Source organism: Paroedura picta, chromosome 6, assembly GCF_049243985.1.
Source record: "Paroedura picta isolate Pp20150507F chromosome 6, Ppicta_v3.0, whole genome shotgun sequence".
Classification (NCBI taxonomy): domain Eukaryota; kingdom Metazoa; phylum Chordata; class Lepidosauria; order Squamata; family Gekkonidae; genus Paroedura; species Paroedura picta.
The window spans coordinates 115,169,317-115,192,969 of NC_135374.1; the positions used below are offsets into that span (position 1 = coordinate 115,169,317).

A 23,653-nucleotide genomic window follows, 5' to 3' on the forward strand; every position below is an offset into this window, starting at 1 on the left:
TGAATCTGCGCTCCCCCACATGCAGCCAGCTGGGTGAACTTGGGCTCGCCACAGCACTGATAGCTGTTGTAACCAAGCAGTAATATCAGGGCTCTCTCAGCCTCACCTACCCCACAAGGTGTGTGTTGTGGGGAGAGGAAAGGGAAGGCAACTGTAAGCCGCTTTGAGACTCCTTCGGGTAGAGAAAAGTGGCATAATAAGAACCAACTCTTCCTCTTCCTCTTCCTCTTCCTCTTCCTCTTCCTCTTCCTCTTCCTCTTCCTCTTCCTCTTCCTCTTCCTCTTCCTCTTCCTCTTCTTCCTCCTCCTCCTCCTCCTCCTCCTCCTCCTTCTTCACAACCATAGGAATCATATCATCCAGTGTTCTATCTAAGTTGTGCATGTGAACGTCCACTCATTGACACTGGAAGCCCTGTACAGCAGTATTCTGGAGCCATGCAGGGTCTTCCACTGTCCCTTTTTAGATCACAGCAGTTATATACGGCTTAGGATGTGAACTGCTCTGCTTAGAGGGAATATTGCTGAGGTAGGTTGAATGGAGAGTGTGTGATTGGTTCACCACCACCCAGGAAGCTTCCATGGCACAATGATGAACTGAACCTGGGTCTCTCCATTCTTAGTTCAACACTGTAACTGCTAGACCACACTGGCTGTTGGCTGAAATGCATACTTGGGATAAAAGGCTATAGGCAACCAATGCTGGAGGGGCTTTCCAGCTGCCAGCTGTTCCTTTTGCCCAGATTAAAGGAGGAATGGCTATCTTAACAGCAACAGTCTTTTCAGGAATTCTGTTCAGGATGTAACCTGCTCCACTCATGCAGAAGGGGAAATTGGAGGGAGCCATGCTGTCAACTTCAGTCATGCTGCTCTGTCTAAAGCAGAAAAGAGGAAGCTTCCCATACCCTCAGCCTTTAAGGTATGTTGAAATCATACCCCAAGGGCAGAACTTGTGTGTAATTGTAGCCGCAAGGAAATCATTCCAGAAATGCCACAGGGGGACAAGGGAATGGTTTGGGACCACTCTAGATGCTTACAGTCCATGAACAATTATAAAAAATACCCCTGACCTGGACACAATTCACCTGACACCATCCAACATGCCTTCTTCTTGGCTATCATTGCAACACTGAATATGGCTGCAAATGGACCAATGTGACTCCCCAAACCCTACCCAGAACTTTCTAAAAACCATTAGACCCATGGCCCCCTTGAGGTGGAAACGCAATCTGGGGATATGGGCAGAAGTCTTCTGGATTTGGATGGAGAAACAGGTTAAGGATGGTGCCAAGATAGGAGAGAAAGGCTAGCGTGGAACGCCAGCACTTGTGACAGGTTGGATTTGAGTGCAAAAGGGGATTTCTGTTTGGTGGCATGTAAGAGTGCCAGCCATCGTGACTCTTGGGAAATTGTTGCAAAAGGAGTAGAACCCATGGTGGAGATTTTAGCACCTTCTTCAGGGGCTGCATGACTCTCAAACTTTACTCTGGACAGGATGAAACTTGCCAACATCCTTCACTGTCCATAAAAACTTGTTCATTAGGGACAGATGTACCTCCTAAGTAACATCAATAAAAATTCCATATGTTCTAAGGGGCAGTGATATCCAGCAGGGATGGCCCCTCTATCCCCCTTCATAGCACAGCCCTTCACCCAAGGGTCATCCAGAAGTAGCCCAGGGCTTCACTCCGAATGAAAATCTGCCTAATTTATCGACAGGGCTAAGGAAGGAGGGGCCGAGGAGTCAGCAGGCGGAGAGGAAACGGCGCAGCAGAGAGGGACCTTGACAGCCGGGTGGGCGAGAGAGAGAGAGAGGGAGATCTCACCGTGCCTGTCTATAAAAGCAGCCCCTGCCCGGTCTCCCGCGCTTTTCATTTTGCCAAGTGCTCTTCAAGGCTGTGCAACTTTAATACGCGATCAGGCCTCCTCCTTCCCCCCCCCCCCCCGCTTCCCCCCCCCTCCCGCCGCCTTCCTCCTCCCCTGGCTTGTTGAGGGAGAGGAATAACTCCAGGCGCCTGCCACACGCTTCAGCACCGCGGACAGCAGCAGGCAAGGCGGGCGGGCGGAGGAGGGAGCCCCGCTTGGGCTGGTTGAAGGCGGGACCCCGCCACGCGCTTCGACACCGCGGGAGCTGCTTCAGCACCACGGACAGCGACCAGCGGAGAGCGCGGTTGCCGCTACTGCTGGCGCGTTCGGCGGGGGAACGGAGGGCTTTCTCTCGCCAGCCGACCGCCGCTTTTCTCAGCCTCCGTCTTCGGCGCGGCCGGGAGAGGGGAGCGGAGCGGGGTCGTCCTCGTCGCCCGGGGCTTCTCCGGGGAAGGGTCCGCCTTGTCCCCCCGCCGCGGCTCTTCGGCTCCGTCTCCCCGCCCAGGGCATCCCCGGCTCTGGCGGCGCCCCCGTTCCGGAGCCCGCCGCGCCGGCGCCTCGCCATGTCCAACTCGAGCAGGAAGGACTTTGACGTGAAGCACATCCTGCGCCTCCGCTGGAAACTCTTCAGCCACCCGGCGGCCCCGGCGGGCGGCTGCCTGCAGCAGGACAGCGGCAGCTTCGAGCACTGGGGGCCCAGCCAGAGCCGCCTGCTCAAGAGCCAGGAGCGGGGCAGCGGCGCCTTCTGGAAGAAAAGCTCCTCGTCCTCCGCCGCCGCCGCCGCCGCGGCCTCGGCCGCCGCCGCGCCGCCGCCGCTACCCCCCGCCGCCTCTTCGGCGTCGCCGCTCAACGGGACCGCGCTGCCCGCCACGCGGCTCCTCCATGGGCTGGCCGAGCAGGCGGGCCACCCGCCGCCGCCTCCCCGCACCGTCTTCTACGTGGAGTCCCTGGAGGAGGGGCCCGGCTGGACGCGGCCGCAGGAGACCACGCTGGTGCTGCGCGAGGTCAAGGCGGAGCCGGCGCCGGGATCCGAGGGCGGCGGGCAGGCGGCCGGGGACAGGTATGGCCGGACGTGGAGGGAAGGGAAGGGGCGGGAGGGGGCGAACGTCTCCAAAAGGGCACTCACCCGCCGCCCCCACCCTGGACTGAGATCCACCCACGGAGTCCAAACTTTCGGGGTTATCAGAACTGTTGCAGTGACTCCATTTCATTTTTTAAAAGAAAGGGGGGGAGGTTAAGCAGGGTCGGCCCTGGTTAATACTTGGAATAGGAGATTACCCCCACCCACCCCAGAAAGTTTGCGTTGGCTGTGAACTGGTCTCAGGTCTTGAAAACCTTCTGGGCTCCGAGTCAACTCAGGGCCAACCCCACAGGGTGTTCCAGACCACAGCTCTTCAGGGCAACTCTAGACATCCTTGGAGGTCTCCCATCCCAAGTACGAACTAGGGGTGACCCTAGTGTTAAGAGTGGAGGCGTCTAACATGGAGAGCCGGGTTTCATTCCCCACTCCTCTTCCTCCCTCCTGCAGCCAGCTGGGGGACCGGGGGCCAGTCCCAGTCGTGTTGGAGCTGTTCTTGTGGAGCAGTTCTGTCAGAGCTCTCTCAGCCCCACCTACCTGCCAGGGTCCTCCTGTGGGGTGAGCAAGAGAAAGCTATTGTACGCCGCTGTGAGACTCTTTTGGGTAGTGAAAGCGGGGTATAAAAGTGGGGTATAAAACCCAACTCTTCTTAGTGTCTGAGATATGAGAAGGTCAGGCTGGGCCAGGCTTTCAAGAACAGGGCAAAGCGCAGTCACATGAAAATTACAGCTAGATTTGAGTCCAGTCATGCCTTAGAGACCAACAAGAGTTCCCAGGTCATTCAGGTGGGTGGCCGCATTGGTCTGAAGCAGCAAAAAAAAGTTTGAGTCCAGCAGCTCCTTTAAGACCAGCAGAATTTGATTCAAGGCTTAAGCTGTTGTGTGCAAGCACACTTCATCAGATGCTGCAAGACAGAAAGTAGAGTAGAAATGTGGATCACAATAGAGTCAAAACAACCTATGTTTCCATTCGACTGTGTCTGATCAAGGGAGCTTGGACTCTCTTACAGCCCGAAACTCTTGTCAGTCATTAAGTGGTTACTGTAAGCTGACTGTTCTATTGTGGACCAACATGGCCACCCTCTGAAACTATCTTCATAAATATTATACTGATGTCCACTAAGTATTTGTTGTGTGCATGACTTTTTATGTGTGCACAGGGTCACCATACGGTCAGGGTCACCACCCTTTCAAGTCAATATGGTACCAGTTTTTAAAAAGGGGTCATGCATGTTGTGTACACCTATACTCCCTTTCAAAATCCAACCCAATGAAGAGTTCTGGTGAACTTCTGAACTGGCACTATGCTCTCTGCTGTTTGGGGCTGGTCTTAAACTATACAGATCGGACTAAGGCACAGAGAGGGCAAGAGAGAATGGTCACAGCCTCCCTTTGCTTAATAAAGAACTTACCTACCTTCCAAAGACAGAAATCTAGAAGCTTTGTGTGGTGTTTGTTTGGACTTCCCTGCAGCTTCAGAGATGCCCATTCTGCATCCACTTCTAATGGATCTTTGCCGCTGGGTTTTCCTATTCCAAACAAGAAAATCTACTTCTAAAGTGCTTTGAAAGTGCATTATCCAATAGGTATTGAATGGGTCAAGGACTTGGAGCAATGGGTTACAGGAAAGTAGTTCTACTTAAAGACCAAAAAAGCATTTTCTGGTGATGTGGGGTGTTCAAAGATGGAATAGGATGCTTCTGAGGGTGGTGGAGTTTCCTTTTGGGGAATTTTGGAGGTGGAGATTGGATGAGCATCTGTCAGGAATGTATGAGTTTTAGGTCCCTAGAAGGTGGGGGTTTGTTTGGATGGCCCTTGGTGGTCTCTTCCGCCTCTGTGAAATCTACCAACAGCGCAGTTTGTCTTGGCTGCAGGGTGCCTAGAAGCCTGAATATATATATTGGAGTGTGATTCCACCCCACCCCCCTCTCCCTCTGCCAACTTTCTTGTGAACTTTCATTACATTCTTATATCGTTTTTATTACCCTTTTATTACAGTTATTTGCAGAAGTTCAGCCAAGGTTTTCTGCCTTAGTACACGTTGGCAGGACTGGGCTGTAAGGTTGCAATCCTGCATAAATACTGTGTGTGCATGAACAATCCATTAATTTTGAGCAAATGGCATATTCACTCAGAATTTCCCCCAGGTACAGCAGTCTCACAGGCTTACTTGGGAGGAAGTGTTGCAGGGCTTAGCGGGGCTTAATACCAGATCAGGCTGCAGGGCATTGCAGCCTTAGCAAGTTCAATGGGACTTTTGCCTCAGTAAACTTGGGTAGGAACATCCCAAAGATGGGTCCATTGATGTCAATGGATTGGAAGAGTTTTCTGCATGTTGAATGGGTGCTGCTTCAGTTCATGGGGCACCAGCAAAACTCTTCAAAGTCATGATAACTGGATTGGTCCTGAAAATCCTATTGCAAATCCACCAGCTTTCACAATGTGAATGATATAGTGAGAACATGTGGTTGGCAATATATTTATTTATTGTATGGCATGTGTGTCATGTAGCCAGGAAATCTGAGGATTTTCTGGCAGCCAGGCAAGGGAGTTTTGGAGGCGGTTTGCCATTTCCTGCCTCCCTGTCATGTTTCCTAGTGTCCCTTGGAGGAATTGTCACCCAAATCCTTGGAGGGCATGAAGGGCTACTTACTTATTGGGTGGCATGTGGCATGTAGCCAGGAGGTCCGAGTACTGCCTGGCAGCCAGGGAAGGGAAGTTTGGAGGTGGTTTTTCCATTGCTTGCTTCCTCATCAAGACCCCTAGTGTTCCTTGGAGGAACCACGCTCCAAATCCTTGGAGGTCTTCCATCCAAATACTAACCAGGGTTGGCCCTGCTTAGCTTCTGATAAGACTGGGCTTCTCTGGGCTATTCAGGTCAGGGTGGTTTGTAACTGAAAACAGAGAAACTGAGAGATGTGGACTGGCCGGGGAGATCCTTTGTTCGGCTCTCCATATTACTCAAGAAGTTTTTCAAATCCACTGTAAGCACCTTGCATGAGTTCTACACATTCCAAATGGACAGACCATGACTTGATGTGTCTTCGGTTGTAGGACACAGAGGGTTACAGTGCTAGATTACAATTCAACTGCAGCTATACACCTAAGATGCACTTCATTTTGGAGAAATGCCTAATTTCCCGAGAAGGGGCACAAATGGGAGTTTTTAAAAAGCTGACCGCCAGAAACGATGGTGCAAGAATTGGCACATTAGCAGAATGTTGCCAGTCAGGAGCTGCGGTGGGCGTGACCCTAAGCAGGTCTGCTCAGAAGTAAGTCCCAGGACAACTAGTTTGGTGTAGTGGTTAGGAGTGCAGACTTCTAATCTGGTGTGCTGGGTTCGATTCTGCGCTCCCCCACATGCAGCCAGCTGGGTGACCTTGGGCTTGCCACGGCACTGATAAAACTTTTCTGACCGGGCAGTGATATCAGGGCTCTCTCAGCCTCACCCACCTCACAGGGTGTCTGTTGTGGGGAGAGGAAAGGGAAGGAGATTGTACGCCACTTTGAGCCTCCTTTGGGTAGAGATAAGTGGCATATAAGAACCAACTCTTCTTCTTCTTTGGATTGCACCCTGTGACTGTTGGAAAACCTGTCTCAGCTTTTTACTTTCCTCCTTTTGTCATCCGAGTTGTACAACACAATGTGCGGTAGGAACAGCCTTGCTTCAGAATGATTTTCAACATCAAAGCTGAACTCTGGACTGAGAATTCAGACTGTCAATGGAGGACATTGGAAAGTGTTCATTTAATCCTTTCCTACATTTATATCCCGAAATACTCCCCCTTGAGGACCCAGAGAAGCTTATGTCATTCTCCCCTCTGCTGTTTGATCATCACAACAACAACCTTTAAGGTAGGCATGTCTGAGATTGTCTAATTGGCCCAAGGTCACCCTGCAAGTTCCCATGGCAGAGTGGGGATTCGAACCCAAGTGTCTTAGTTGGACACTTTTACCATTATATCATGTTGGTACTCAGTCTTCATAGGAGTGGGCTGCGACGCCACTAGTGGGCACTCATTTTATTTGGGGTGGGTGGGTGAAAATCCTGATCTATTTATATGGATCTGCTACCCTATGTAACTACAAGTATTCTCTTCCCATTTAGAGAGGACTTGAAAGACCAGAAAGAGAGAGAGAGAGAGAGAGAGAGAGAGAGAGAGAGAGAGAGAGAGAGAGAGAGAGAGGCAAACTTGGAATTTATGTCGTTCCACTTTGAAATTCAGTCAATCAGTATTTATTTATGGTCATTCAGACCAAAATTAAAACTTTGAAATTAACACCTGCCTTTTCAAATAAACAAGTTGGAGATATTGTGGCTCAGTGACCCAGCATCTGGTGGCATGCAGAAGGTCCAAGATTCAACACCTATATTTCAAGCTGGAAGGATCAGGTGGCAAATGATGGGATAGACCCTGGAGAGCCACGGCCAGTCGGAGTCAACAAGTCAGACCTTGATGGATCCATGATCTTTATCGGTATAAGGCAGATTCTCCTAGATTAAGATCTGCATAGGCATTGGAATGTATGCATGCTACAGTGCATCCCTGCCCAACATGTTCCACAGTATCAGGAGGTGATTTTCATGCCCCACTTTTCACTACCTGAAGGAGTCTCAGGGCAGGTTACAATCACCCTTCCTCTTGCCACAACAGACATCCTGTGGAGTAGATGAGGCTGAGAGCTCCAACAGGTCTTCACAGTAAGGACAGCACAATCAGGGCTCTGAGGAGCCCAAGGCTGGCTGCATGTGGAGAAGCAGGGAATCCAACCTGGCTCACCAGACCAGAAGCTGCTGCTCTTAATCACTATACAACTCTGGCTCTCAGGCTAGTGTAGTGGTTAGGAGTGCAGACTTCTAATCTGGCATGCTGGGTTCGATTCTGCGCTCCCCCACATGCAGCCAGCTGGGTGACCTTGGGCTCGCCACAGCACTGATAAAACTGTTTTGACCGAGCAGTGATATCAGGGCTCTCTCAGCCTCACCCACCCCACAGGGTGTCTGTTGTGGGGAGAGGAAAGGGAAGGCGACTGGAAGCCGCTTTGAGCCTCCTTCGGGTAGAGAAAAGTGGCATATAAGAACCAATTCCTCCTCCTCAATGGATTAATCAATGGATTAATCAGAAATTCTGAAATAATTCCATTCTGCCAGCCAGTTTATTGATGATTGTTTGCTTGGGCTAACTTCTGAAAAATAACTTCTGAAAAATAACAGCCTCCTAGATATTTTCAAAATATTTTCTTGCTGGCTGTTAGATGTATCACAATGAAAACAGACATTGGTCAAAGCCAATAATCGATAATGCCAGCTTGATGTAGTGATGAGCTGGGTTTGATTCCCCACTCCTCCACGTGCAGCTAGCTGGGTGACCTTGGGCTCACCACAGCCTGATAGAGCTGCTCTGACTGAGCAGGAATTCCCGATGTGTGTAACATCAACCAGTAGAGTCAAATAGCCTATTGGCTTGGTGTCATGGTGATGAGCAGCAGCTTCTAATTTGGCAAGCCAGGTTTGATTTCCTGCTTCTCCGCATCCAGCCAGCTGGGTGACCTTGGGCTCATCATATCCTCATAGAGCTGTTCTTAAAGGTAAAGGTATCCCCTGTGCAAGCACCGAATCATGTCTGACCCTTGGGGTGATGCCCTCTAGCATTTTCATGGCAGACTCAATATGAGGTGGTTTGCCATTCCCTTCCCCAGTCATTACCGTTTACCCCCCAGCAAGCTGGGTACTCATTTTACCGACCTCGGAAGGATGGAAGGCTGAGTCAAAGCTTTCAGACAGCTGCCTTACCACTCTGCACCACAAGAGGCTCTAGAGCTGTTCTTACTAAGCGGTAATATCAGGGCTCTCTCAGCCTCACCCACCTCACAGGGTGTCCATTTTGGGGAGAGGAAAGGGAAGGCAACCTTCTTCTTCTTCTTCTTCTTCTTCTTCTTCTTCTTCTTCTTCTTCTTCTTCTTCTTCTTCTTCTTCTTCTTTATGGAAACGTAAGATTTTGGTGCGGTCAATGTCCCCTTAGTTCATTTGGAAGCTCTGTCAGAATGATTGCCCGAGGCTGCAATGTTCTATGTATATGCATGTTAATTATTTTCAAGGTGCATCTGACTTATGGCGACCCTATGAATTAATGATCTTCAGATGTTCCAACATCAACAGCCTTGTCTGAGGTCTTCTAAACTGAGGGCCATGTAATCCTTGACTGAATCAATCCATCTCATGATGGGGCTTCCTCTTCATGCTGCCATCCCGTTTTCCTCGCATGATTGCCTTTTCCAGTGACACTTGTCTCCTCTTAATGTGACCACAAAGTACGATAGCCTCAGTTTATTCCTTTTTGCTTCTAGGGAGAGTTCAGGCTTGCTTTGATCAGGAGCCCACTGAATTGTCCTACTGGCTACTCATGGCATCCATAAAAGTCTCTTTCAACACCATATTTCAAATGGAGCTTGCTTTCTTGTCAGCTTTCTGTCACATGCAGTGGTTAAGAGCGGTGGCCTCTAAATTGAAGAACTGGGTTGGATTTCCCCACTCCTCCACATGCAATCAGCTGGTGGACCTTGAATGATCCACAATTTTCTCAGCCTCACCTACCTCACAGAGTGTCTGTTGTGAGGAAAAAAAGGGTAGGTAATCATAAGCTAAAGGTAAAGGTATCCCCTGTACAAGCACCGAGTCATGTCTGACCCTTGGGGTGATGCTCTCTAGCGTTTTCCTGGCAGACTCAATACAGGGTGGTTTGCCAGTGCCTTCCCCAATCATTACCGTTTTTACCCCCCCCCCCAGCAAGCTGGGTACTCATTTTACCGACCTCGGAAGGATGGAAGGCTGAGTCAACCTTGAGCCAGCTGCTGGGATCGAACTCCCAGCCTCATGGTCAGAGCTTCAGACAGCATGTCGACTGCCTTACCACCCTGCGCGACAAGAAGCTATAATCATACGCTACTTTGAGTTAAAAAATGGGGTACAAGAAAGCTCTCTTCCTCCTTTTCCCTTTCCTCCTCTCCTCCTCCTTCCTTTCCTCTGCCTCCTTCTCCTCTTCTTTCTTCTTCTGCTTCTCCTTTGCCTTCATCTTTGTCTTCAACTTGAACCCACACACAATATTGGGCAATACTGCGGCATGCATTAATTTCATCTCCTTTGTCAGTGACACATGCTCGCCCGTGTTTGCCCTTCCCAGTCTCAATCATCTTTTGGTTTCTTGGTTGATGATGGTGCCAAAGAACGGAAAACCTGGAGCAATTTCAATTTTTTCATCATCAAGTTGGGTGATTCTTCCATAGTTCTGTCATTCTTCTGCTCTATTCAAGAAGCAACTCACACTGAATGTCATGGTTTCATGGGTTTGGCAGCACAATCTTAACCGATTCTAACCAGTGGATTTAGAAAGGTCTAACATGGTTTGGGTTTGCATCGTGATTCTGAGTACAGATTTTAGAGATCAGGCTGTAAAGCTGCAGTCAGATATTTATGCCTCAGTTAATTCACTGGGACCTTTCTGCATAAACATGCGTGAGAGGAAACTTAATGATATACATACTAAAAACTGTCATATTGTCCATTCCTTGTATTGCAGTGATCTGTTTGCCTTCCCTTTTGCCATGAGATCCAAATAGAATGTCTTTGCTTCTCTTGGTATATCAAACTAACAGACTGGAAACTCTGTTCCCATTTTCTCCTGCTGACTTTAATAGGCTCAGATTGATTGTGCTTCACGAGTGGCTGAATTTCGAAAGAAAGGCCGTGAAAAGATCACAAATTGTTTGGCAAAAACAGGTACAACCTGTCCAAAGTAAAGATCCTCTGAACCTCCTGTGGGTTTGGCCAAGAAGTATATGTTCATGTTGTCTCCCCTGAAGCAAAGGAAACTTTAAAGTGCTGAATCTTGGTGGAATCCAGACCCAGTTGAAACTGTGGGTACTGGTCCTGTTTAGGGTCGATCAAATATTGAAAGTTATTCGGTGCAAGCATCTGACTGTTATTCCTGACCTGAATAGCCCAGGCATTCCTGATTTTGTCAGACCTCATAAGCTAACCAGGGTCAGCCTTCCTTAGTATTTGAATGGGAGACCACTAAAGAAGTCCAAGGTTGCAATACGAAGTCAGAACTCCTGGACTGCACTACACACATACCATATGATAAATCATAAATTTAAAAGGGAACAAGTCCATTTCTGGTTTATAGGAACAATGTTGCATACTTTGAATTCCACAGTGATAATCTTAGCCGGTTGATGATATCTCCACACGCTTCCAACGAATCCCTAACTCTGAATAGATATCTTACTGTAGTTCTAAGAATCAAGATAACGAAGTGGAAATAAACATGGGAGGATGTTTACAAGGGGGAGGACGTGTGGCTCTATTAATCTTGCAGTTAACAGAAGAATTCCTGTTTTCCTACTAGAGGTTAACATTAAATAAAAAGAGATGGTCTTCAGAGCCTTTAATATCATCAAAGCAAGACTAGACTCCTAGTTAATGCCTAGTTTCATTGTGAGGCTTCTTCAGTTTTGTAATAATAATTGCACACAACAGAGCACAAGGTCTCAATTATTATTACAAAGCTGAAGAAGTCTTACAATGAAACTAGATGATAGCTAGGAGTCTAGTCTTGTTTTGATGATATTAAAGATTCTGAAGACAAGAACTTCTCTTTGTGTTTGGTGTTAATCTCTAGTAGGAATTTAGGAATTCTTCTATTAACTGCAAGATTTATTGAGTCACATGTTTTCCCCCCCTCTGCTGATAGTTCTAGCAGCTACCCCTTCTAAGAAAAAAAATATCAAGAAATAGCGGTGAGAAATCTGAACCGCATGAAGTGAAGGAATGTATCCTGCTTGCCTTTTATGTTACTCTGGAGTATTTTATTATCTACTCTTTTATATCTCTCTTTTCTTCTCAATGGTGACCCAAAGTGTCTGGCATCATTTCCCCCTCTCCAAATTAGTCTTGACAACAACCATCCTGTGAGGTAGGCAAGGATGAGAGGGTGAGAGCTTGAGAACAAAAGAAGAGTGCTGCTGGGTTGGATCAGTGGTCCATGTAGTCCAGAACCCCACCTCACATGGTGCCCCACCAGTTCTTCTGGAGGTCCAACTACAGGATACAGAGGCTGATGTCACCTCCTGGCACAGAGATGCACAGGTTAACTGCCTCTGAATGTAGAGGTTTCCTTTAGTCCCCATGGCCAGTAGCCACTGATAGAAAGCCACCCAGCAAGATTCAAGGGCAAAGAAGGGATTTAAACTTGGGATTCTCAGATCCTAGTCTGGCACTAACTACTATACTGTGCTGGTTGTGGATTTTGTAGGGTCCCTATCCTCTCCACCCCCCCCCCCAACATATATTGTCACTTTCAGCCTACACATTCAAGTTATTATTTTAATTAACCAGAGAAATGGAATGCTACACTGCATGACAAATATGTGCTTTTATACAAGTGGCATTTGAGTCAGCCTGCTGTTACTGGAAATGATACTTCTTTTGACAGTGACTAATCAGGATAAAAAAATAATGCCATAAAGAAACCGATCCCCCCCGTCTGAGCTTCCACAATCAAGTGCAGAACACTTTCTGGTTCAATGGGAGGGGGGGAATAGAGGAAGACTCGAGTTCAAATCGATCTGAATTCAGCAGGATCCACAAAGGAATAAAACAAGTAAGTGCAGAATCAGCCCTTGATTAACATACATTAAATTCACGACAGGTTGGGAAAGCATCATGTCTATTCATTTCGGTTCCCTGGAGAGCAGACTCCTTTTTATTCTCCATGAGAGCCAGTTTGGTGTAGTGGTTAGGAGTGCATATTTCTAATCTGGTCAGCTGGGTTTGTTTCTGCACTCCCCCCCCCCCCATGAAGCCAGCTGGGTGACCTTGGCTTCAACTCTTCTTCTTCTTCTGTACTCCAACTCTTTGCCATTTCAACCCAATGGATTTGCATCTCAGTGCCTACTTCCATTTGCCGGAGACGCTTCCCATATTTTCCCCTGCCTACATTTAAAAAAGACTGTATGCTATCAAAATAAAGATGGCTTGGGTTCTCCAGCCTCCTCTGCAGCCATCCGTGCTGGCAAGGAAAACGTTAAGCGAAGTGGCAAATGGGCCAGAGAAGTTTGTGCTGTATTTAAAATTCCAGGCATTCCCATTCAAACCTTAGATCAAAATCCTCCAGGCAAACAGTCTGAAGGAGTTGCTTAAAAGTCAGCGGGAATCATCAAAATCTGCATCATCACCATTTTCTTCTTCTTGAAATCATGAGTGAGAAACGTGGTAGGCTGAGCTGAAGGATTCACACATGAATCTACTCTTAAGGTGGGGCTGAGAAAGCTTTAAAAGAACTGCTCTGTGAGCTCTAAGAAAACAGTGGTTGGCCCAAGACTGCCCAGGTGGCTGCATGTGGAGGAGAGGGGGAATCCAACCCAGTTTTCCAGATTACAGTCTGCCGCTCTTTAATCACCACACCACATCAGCTCTCAGCTGATGCCTTGGTTCGGATCAGCTAACTCAATCCAGTTTTAAGCTGTAAAATCAGAGGGCTATAGATCTTTAAGCATGTGAACACAGAATAATAATTAAAAAGGTAGGGTTTTCATATTCTCTGGTCTGATGTGTGGGTCAAAATTCAGCCTAGGTATATCAGAGTTCAGTTTGTTGTTTTTGGTGAGAAAGAATGAAGTCCATGCTGTTGGAATCGGTGGGACTTAAAAGTGTTGGCAGTCATGTTTCGATTGCTTTCAAATAGTCACGCACAAGATCACACTGCAAGATTGGACAGATTGTGCTCATGGTCATGCTTAGTTTCTGGGACGAAAGGGGACGATCTTCGAGCATTTCATGTAGCCTTTTCTGCTGGTAAGTGTCTCCCATATCATCATTTTTAAAATTGGAGAAAGTTGTTTTTTTCCATCAGAGAAAAGGAAATGGTCTCAAAGAGAATATCACTATTGTCTCTTGTCAAGCCAGTTTCGTTGAGTTTTTAATAATGAGAATTAAGTGCCATCAAGTCACAACCTGTGCTGACCCCTGAAGAGGAATGTGGGGGAGGGGGAGGTCCTTACGTTAGTTTTTTTGATATTATATAAATTATATTATATAAATTTCCCATTGACTAATTTGTATTCATATTTGTATAGAATGGGATTTTGTTATGGAAATTTATTTGGATTTTTTTTGTGGTTTGATATAGAATTCAAATATCTTGAAATAAAGAATATTGAAATGTAAAAAGAAAGAGAGGTTTCCAGACTGGTGGTCAGCAGAGGTGGCTGGCCATTGCCTTCCTTGGCCCAGCAACCCCAAGATTCTTTTTTTTTTCTTTTTACTGATTCAGAAACATTTATTTATTTATTATTCCTTTGTTACATTTTACAATATAAAGGTAAAGGTAAAGGTATCCCCTGTGCAAGCACCGAGTCATGTCTGACCCTTGGGGTGACACCCTCTAGCGTTTTCTTGGCAGACTCAATACGGGGTGGTTTGCCAGTGCCTTCCCTAATTTTACAATATAGCATACAGAAAAAGTCTGAAAATAGACCTAACAGCTATTCAACATACTGAACCCCAAATCAAGTTTCCTGCTCTGCTGGCCCATGGCCCAATTATTTGCTTCTATTTTTCAAGAAAGTCTGTATATTAATGCCATTGTTTTTGCAATTCTCGTGTGGTTCTCCCATTGACTAAACTAGTTAATTGGGTCATTTTTGAAAGTTCCGCCAGTTTATCGAGCCAAGCTGGTATTGATGATACTCCCAAAGTTTTCCAATTTTTTAGCCAAAAATCATTCTCGCCAAGGTCATGGCATAGAAAAAAAAAGAGCTCCGCTTGACGTGGCAAATTCAAAAGAAGGAGCCACATTTATCATTGCATTTCCAACATGTATTGTGGGCATTCTCTATTTTACTTAGAACCTTATGTATCCAACGGTAAAACATTTGGTACCAATTTTCTCTTAAAGATTGACATTTATACCATTTATGCACTGGGAACTTCACTGCCCCAGCTCCTATGCAGGAGCACAAATCGGGGGCGGATGAGGTGTACCGGGCCAAATGCTCCCCCATGTGGGTGCAGGAAGAGGTGGGGTAACCAGCCACAAATAAAACTCTAGCCTGCAGCCCAGCAGCCATAATCTTTCTTCCAATGAGATGTTATGTTCTACATTTTGCATCCATTTAATCATGCATATTTTAACCTGCTCGGTTTCTCACGATTCCACAGTGGTCTCCCATCCAAGTACTAATCATGGCCAGCTTTGCATAGCTCCTGATGAGCCCATTGATAGCTAGGATTTGGGACTATCTGGGCAGGTAGCTGTGAATTTCCTGCATTCTGCAGGGGGTTGGACTAGATGACCCTGGAGTTCCCTTCAGACTCTATGATTCTAGGATTTTTTAGTTTTCCAAAAACTTGGGTGGGGGGTGGATGGAATCTGTTTGATGAGAAGTGAGAGTGGAATGTCATAAAACAGTCTGTACAATGTTATGGTTTTGTCATACTGTCCAGCAAAATCTGCAGTGTTCAAAGAAGGTGAAAATTTGGCATGTACAATTCCTCCAAGTTTCCTAGCACTCTTGTCCGTCTTCTCTAGTCAATGAGCTAATGCAATGGCATTCATTTTAACAGGAGATCTATTTGCGGAACCATTTTCAGTTTGAGTTCATTACTTTTCTACTGGAGTCTTGTGCAGATGAGCCATCTGTGATAGCAGCTCCTTACGTCTGGCTGGCTCTCTTTACTCCTGTTGCAACACTCATATTTTAATGGGACAGGGGAAACGCTTCCTGTTTTGTCTAGTTGATTTGTACATTTCCATTTTTAGAAGTGTTTCCATGTGTATTTCGCCTAATTATATGTGACATTTGAAAAATTGGTTGGTATTTTTTTTAATGGAAAAATCTGTCTTCCGCAAAAGAGCACGGTGTTTGTATTCTTAGCGCAGTTATGGCAAGTGATCAATTAATGGATAGTTTAAGAGTTGTGTGTGCACGGGAAAGATGCAATCCAGTTAATGGAGCACAGCGTGTTTTAAAAACCCCGTGCAAATGGCATTGGAGACAGATGTTTCCAGGTCATCCCCTTCCTCTGTTCCCTTTCCGTATTTTAGCAAACAATGAAGGCAATCTCCCCTTATCTATTTTTCCTTGCACTTAATGATCAAATCTCCAATGGTACTGCAGAGTTAGAAAAACAAAACAAACAAATGTAAAGTGCAATTAACTCTTTTGCTTGGATTTTCTGCTGTTTTATTGTCAAACAAGATGCACAGTATTCAGCGTTTCAGTCAGACCTTGTAACCTGTTTGAATCATGCAGATTACGAGATGGGAATTAATTTGACAGAAAGCACTTTAGAGTTTTGTTACGATTTCAACCGGGGAAGAAAAATAATGTACAGCCTACTCGATACAAGTGGGTGTTATCAATGAGCATGAGTCATGCCAAAGGAAATATGCTATGTGTAAGTATGGAACTTCGGGGGGGGGGGGGGGGCTGCAGTATTTATTTATTTATTTATTTATTTATTTATTTATTTATTTATTTATTTATTTATTTATTTATTTATTTATTTATTTATTTATTTATTTATTTATTTATTTATTTATTAAGAACCAACTTCCCCAGTTACTGTCTTCCCCTCCCCTCTACTTGTATTCAGTTTTAGAATGTACGCTGTTTGAGGCTGAGGCCTCTCTCTTTGTTCCCGTGATGGAAACTATACCACAGATGATTGCATGTGCTGCAACATTTTTGGACATGAAAACAGGAATACGCTTGGGACATCCCTGTTTCCAATATCAACTACTAGAATAAGAGCAGGTTTCTATACCCTACTCTTCTCTACCCTAAGGAATCACAAAGTGACTTACAATCTCCACCTTCTCCCCCAAACAGGCACTGCAGGAGTGGGGTGGGGTGGGGTAGGGTGGGGTGGATCGGAGAGAGTTCTGAGAGAACTGTGACAGACTTAATTTCATGTGGAGGAGTGGGGAATCAAACCTGGTTAGAGACTGTCATGCTAGGTCTCCAAAAGTGCACATTTACCTTGCCAAGAAAATGTTTCTTTTTGTTCATTTCAGGGCTGAAGGGCACTGATTTGGGCCAAGGGAAACTTTTTTTCTTTAAAAAGCCATCTTACAATATATTGTCGAAAATTTGAAACTGCAGACTTCAATTCCCAAAAAGAGTATGGAGCCTAGAAAAAAGAAGGACCTCGGAGCTGTAAAGGATCACAGAGTCCACCCTTCAAAGCATCCATTTTTCTCTTGGGGAACTGATCTCTGTAGTCTGGAGATGAGCTGTAATTCTGGAGTCTTTACTTTGCACGAACTGTTAGAATATTCTTGCTTTTTGGATTTTCAATAGCTTCACAGGTTTAGAGGGTCTGAGTGTACAGATATCTAGGTTTCCATAACAGTCTACAGGATTCATGTTTTAGATTGAACAGTTTCAACCTTCGTCTACACTAGTGTTGTCAGGTCCTCCGCGGACATTGACAGGAAAGGAGGGGGCAGGGTTACCAACTCCAGCTTTGGGAACTCCTGGAGATTGGAGGGTGGGGCCTGGCAAGGGGAAGGCGGGACTTCAGTGGAGAACAATGCCACAGCACCTACCCAGAGAAAGCTTTCTAAGGTTTTGTGAAGCCCTGAGGCTCCTTGATGGCCCTGGAAGGGTTGCCTAAAAGGGTGCAAGTTCATTAATGTTTCATATTAAAAATGATTTGTTAAACATTTATGTATGTATGTATGTATGTATGTATGCATGGATGGATGCATGGATGGATGGATGGATGCATGGATGGATGGATGGATGGATGGATGGATGGATTGAATTTCTCCAACTCTTGGACCGGCCAGCTCATGGCGGTTCAGAACAGAATAAAAACATAAAAACCTGGACGGCAATAGTACCATCTCACCGATAATACAATACAATATTCACAGTTTAAAAATGGACAAAGATGGCAGGCATAACAATTCCTACTAGACCCATATTCCTTGTTCACCTATTCCTGGCAGTGTCAAACAGATGTAAAGCTGGGGTGATGGATGGCCCAAGGGGGATCCAGATGCCACAAGGGTGGAGGAAGACCCGATCAGGTGATATGCCCATATATGGTCATGTTAACCCACCTACCCCTCCCCAAACGGCCAATGATGGGACCGGAGAGGTTGGGATAGGGAGGGGCCCTAGGTGAGTGTATATACAGCAATGCTTCCCAATCATATTTTACATGATTATGCCACTTCTGGGGTTTCCCAAAGCCTGAAGAATGTTTCAAGGGTTTCTTAATGGAAAAAAAAGTTGAAAAAAGCTGCTCTAAAGTAGCGACCCCTAACCTGTGGCCTGCGGATCACATGTGGTCCGTTGACTAATTGGAGGTGGGCCGCGAAGGACGCCTTCTCCCCCCCCCCGGCCCTTTACAACACACTTTGGGTGTCATTGTCTCCCATCACTCCCAGATGGGACTATCTCGTTGCAGAGAAACAAACTCACGGTTCCCATTGATTTGTCATTGTCATGAGTTAAAATTTCCATGAAAATAAAATGTTCCTTATGTTCATTGTTGTGGTGTGTCTGTATCTTATTTTGAAGGTATGTTTAAACATTACCATAGTGATCAGAGAGTGTTAGGGCAGTGGTTGAGAGTAGAGGAGTAAACTATCCCCCCCCACCACCGGCCTCAGTAAAATTGTCAAGCGTTGAGTGGTCCCCAGTGATAAAAAGGTTGGGGACCACTGCTCTAAAGCATCCATTTTCTCCTGGGGAACAGATCTCTGTAGTCTGGAAATAAGCTGTAGTTCAGGGGGATCCCTAGGTCCCATCTGGAAGTTGGCATCTTTACTTTGGATGCAGTTTAGAATATTCTTGCTCTTTGGATCTCTGATAGCTTCACCGGTTTAGAGAGACCGACAAATAAACTTTCTTATGGCCCTTTCCCACCTGCTAAATCGTGCAGTTTAGATGACCACTTGCAAGTGGGTTTTGCCATTTCACCCAGCACAATCCACTTGCCAGAAGCATTGAAGGTGGATAGAAAGTGTGCTACTTAGTGAGAACCACAGAGGGAATACCTTTCTTCACGTAAAGGATCAACAGAACAAAAATATCAACATTAACATTTTTTAGGCAGTTACAGAGCCCATGGGCAAAAGATTGTCTCTTTGACTGGTAGTCAACCTGTGGTCCTCCAGATGTTCATGGGAATTGTGGTCCATGGACATCTAGAAGACCACTGCTTGATTACCCCTGGAGGCAACTGTCATAATAGATGTAGGATCTATCTCGCTCAACTTAATCTTTATCTGATGTTTCTCATCTACACTGTGAGTACTTAATTTCCTCAAATGGTCAGCTAGCAAGAGTCGATAATGGAGAAACTTTGGGCCGTCTAATAATATGTGGGTTAGTGTGTCTGGGACTTTGCACCCATGAAGGCACAGTCTCTTGGAGGAAGGAATTCGTTGGAGACAGCCCAGGGTTGAGTTAGATGGGAAGATATTCAAATAAGCTAACAAGCACCATTAGCCTTTCCCTGCCTTCAATACAACTTTAAAGGCACCAGGTGTGTTAGCTTGCCAAGTGCATCTTTCTCAATCTATATTATCTTTGATTGATAGACCAATCCTTCGCAATCTTGGTGCAATTCTCTGTTCCCCAGAAATTGGTCTCATTATATCAGGATTACGTGGAAATAGGAGATTGTTGTCTCTAATGGCAGGAATGTTCATACTGAAATCAAGGATCTTTGTTTTTTCCCCCCAAACAACACAACAATTTAACAAATATTGCAACCTTTTTTAGAAGTTGGAAAGTTTCTATTTTCCGGTATCATCACAATAAAAACTCAGAAGAGATTTTCAGTATGTACATCCCTAATAGAAGGCCTTGTTTCTACTATCCTAAACTTGGTAACCTCCAAGGGATTATGAGCCTCTTGTGGCGCAGAGTGGTAAGGCAGCCGTCTGAAAGCTTTGCCCATAAGGCTGGGAGTTCAATCCCAGCAGCCGGCTCAAGGTTGACTCAGCCTTCCATCAGCCTTCCATCCTTCCGAGGTCGGTAAAATGAGTACCCAGCTTGCTGGGGGGTAAACGGTCATGACTGGGGAAGGCACTGGCAAACCACCCCGTATTGAGTCTGCCATGGAAACGCTAGAGGGCGTCACCCCAAGGGTCAGACATGACTCGGTGCTTGCACAGGGGATACCTTTACCTTTACCTTTAAGGGATTCTCACTGGACATTATGGGACATTTCTGGATTGTAAGACTGTTTAGGTTGGAAAATTCCTGGAGATTATGGAGGACAGAACCTTGGAAGGGCAGGGTTTGGGGAAGGGAGGGACCTCACACCACACAGTCCACCTTCCAAAGCTGCCAACTCCAGGTTGGGAAATACCTGTACATTTTGTTGGTGGAACCTGAGGATGGTGGAGTTTGGCAAGGGCAGGGAATAATGCCATAGAGCTCACCTTCCCTAGCAGCCATTTTCTCCAGGTGAATTGATCTCTGCTGTAATTCCAGGATATCTCCAGGATAGCTCCATCTACCACTTGGAGACTGGCAGCCCAACTGGATCACAAGACATCCATCCTGGGGAAAGATTTTTAGGATTGGCCTCTGGATTTAAGGCAGGGGTGGACAACCTGTGGTTCTGTATGCTGATGGTAACTGTAGTCCATGGACATCTGGAAAGCCACCATTTGGCCATTCCTGATCTAAGGGCTAATTTGTATGCTGTCAAATGATTGTTAAGCTGCCATGAGGCTTAAAGGGGAAAGTCCAAGCTTCCCTGGCGTGTGGCCTAATTAAGACCAGAACCATGGTCTGTAGGAAGAAGGAGCCTCAGACATCTCCCATATTGTTCTCCTAACCTGATATGATCACAGGGAACCACTGTTTGCTCCATTTGTCCACATACATTGTGGCCCCAATGTGAAATGGGCCCATGTGTTCCCAAGAAGAATGGAACTCTTAGGGCTGATCCTGCGTAGAGCAGGGTTGGACTAGATGGCCTGAATAGCCCCTTCCAACTCTATGATTCTATGATTCTATGATTCTAAGTCATGTGACCCAGAGTTTTCAAAAAATTGTTAATGAGATTACTGATCAGGGAGGACTATTAGGGAGATGAACTAGGAGCAACATTGAACTGACTCGTAGCTGTGTGTGTGTGTGTGTGATTATGTTCTGATACTTCAACCCAGAAGCAGTTTTGCCAGGTTGGGATGGTGCTGATTATATTATGGGAAACTATTTTAAGGATGTTATAGGAGAAAGGGATCTGTTTAATTATTGAAAGTCCAACATTAAATATTATTTATTTCATCATGTGTCATCTTGGATTACTTGTGGACTGGAAGCTAATTATGAGCAGTTAATTTGATGAGCAGACAATGTGATGCAACAGTAAAGAAGGTAAATACAGTCTTGGGCTGTATCAACAGAGGCATCACATCAAAGCTGCAAGATGTCATAGCCCCTCTGTATAGCACATTCCCTTTGTATACTGCATTGGTCAGACTCCACCTGGAGTCCTGTGTGCAGTTCTGGGGGCCTCACTTCAAAAAGAATGGACAAAACTGAGAGGGTACAGAGGACAGCAACAAGCATTATCCAAGGACTGAGGACCAAACTCTATGAAGAGGTAGAAGAATTGGTTCTTATATGCCAGTTTTCTCTACCCGAAGCCATCTCAAAGCAGCTTACATTCACCTTCCCTTCTTCTCCCCACAGCAGACACCCTGTGAGGGAGGTGAGGCTGAAAGAGCCTTGATATTACTGAAGAAGAAGAGTTGGTTCTTATATGCCACTTTTCTCTACCCGAAGGCGTCTCAAAGCAGCTTACATTAACCTTCCCTTCCTCTCCCCACAACAAACACAATCAGGGTCTGAGAGAGCCCTGATATTACTGCTTGGTCAGAACAGCTTTATCAGGGCTGTGGTGAGCCCAAGGTCACTCAGGTGGCTGCATGTGGGGGAGCGGGGAACCAAACCTGGCTCAACAGGTTAGAAGTCCGCACTGCTAACCACTACACCAAACTGGGTCTCTATGAGAAAAGATTGAGGGACTTGGGAATCTCCAGCCTGGAGAAAAGAAGTTGAGACGGGACATGATTGCTGTTTGAAGTATTTGAAAGGTTGCCACTTAGACCGATTATGCACTGGAGGTTTCATGCCAAGCTGCAGACTGGAGTTTTAGTTGTGGCAGGTTGCCCCACCTCTTCCTGCACCCGCACGGGGGAACATTTGGCCTGGTGTGCCTCATCTGCCCCCAATTTGTGCTCCTGCATGGAAGCTGAGACACTGAAATTCCCAGTGCATAAATGGTCTTAGAGAGCAGGAAGAGGTTTCTTTTGGCAGCAGAGGATAAGACCCCCAGTAATGTGTTTAAGAGTAAGAGTAAGGATATCAGCCTTAATACAAAGTGCCGGCTAGTCAACACCATTGTCTTCCCCATAACAACCTATGGATGTGAAAGCTGGACCCTGAAGAAGGAAGACAGGAGGAGAACAGAAGCTTTCGAATTATGGTGTTGGAGACAAATGCTGCAAATATCATGGACAGCCAAAGTTACTGACAAGATGGTTTTGGAGAGGAGCAGGCCAACTGTGTCATTGGAAGGGAAGATGTCATGGCTAAAGCTCACTTACTTTGGACACATCATGCGATCAAACTTGTTGGAGAAATCATTAATGCTCAGCATGGTCAGCAGCAAAAGTGGTCACCAAAGGATCTGCTGGCTCGACATAATGAAAGCCGATACAGGGATGACCATGAACCAATTAAAAGAAGTAGTCAGACAAATGCGCATGGCGAAGACTTTCCTATAGAATCGCCGAGGGTCGGACACGACTGAACGGATGACATCATCATCAGTGTGTTTAAACTGTGTGGAGAACAGTGCCAGCTAGATATTGGAGGGTGGGGGGAGGGGGGAGGAATTCACATTCAGTCATTCAGCAGTGGAATCAGCTACCTAAGGAGGTGGTGAGCTCTGGTGGTCTTTAACCAGCAGCTACTTATCCTGCATGCTTTTAAGCAGATCCTGCATAGAGCACTGGTCTAGATGGCCTGTGCGGCTTCTTCCAACCCTGATTCTATGATCTAAAAGTGCTCCTCCTGAGAAACTGTTTAAAAGCTCATCCATATATAGTGGGTCCATTTAAAACAACAACAGCAGCACAACCTTGCAGTGTTACCATTTAAAATGTACTCCGTAGTCTTTGCAATTATCATGGAGAGCTGCCAAGTTTTGATGTAACAATCTGCCTTAGACGAAGAGCACCCTGCACTTCTTGCCCTATTTAACAAGCAGATGATTAATTTTTTGGGGGGTGGGGGAATAAATTTATAATGGCTGCCCATGAACATATTTCAATCTCGTTATGCTTTTTGTGTGTTGATGCACACTTAATGGGATTTAGTACCGCTGGGAATCGAGTTCCGGCAAACTCCTATTTGAAAGAGCAGTATATAGAATAGCTTACGAACGGGGGTAGAAGGGTGGCATTGTACCTTACAGGGAATCTCTCATGGCATGTGTAACACTGACATTGTTGCCCTATTTTTTAAATTCATTTTTTAAAGTTCTGATCATGTAGCTTACTTCTTTCTAATTGAAGTAATCCAACAGCTATGTTCTCTTCTAAGAGGGCAGGGCTATTTAGACCAGGGGTAGTAAAACTGCGGCCCTCCAGATGTCCATGGACTACAAT

At 46.0% G+C, this 23,653-nt stretch overlaps 1 protein-coding gene across 3 annotated transcripts in view; it reads left to right on the top strand.

The window, feature by feature from the left end:
- The first annotated feature begins 2,104 nt into the window (after positions 1-2,104).
- Positions 2,105-23,653, top strand: part of KLHL1 (kelch like family member 1) — a 260,108-nt gene continuing 238,559 nt past the window's right edge. Inside the window, exon 1 of one of the 3 annotated variants that reach the window (XM_077344008.1) lies at positions 2,105-2,922. In XM_077344008.1, the coding sequence (XP_077200123.1) occupies positions 2,426-2,922 (497 nt within the window). In that variant the 5' untranslated portion in view covers positions 2,105-2,425. The remainder of the gene's footprint in view (positions 2,923-23,653) is intronic. The other 2 variants (XM_077344007.1, XM_077344006.1) reach the window with 2 other exon arrangements.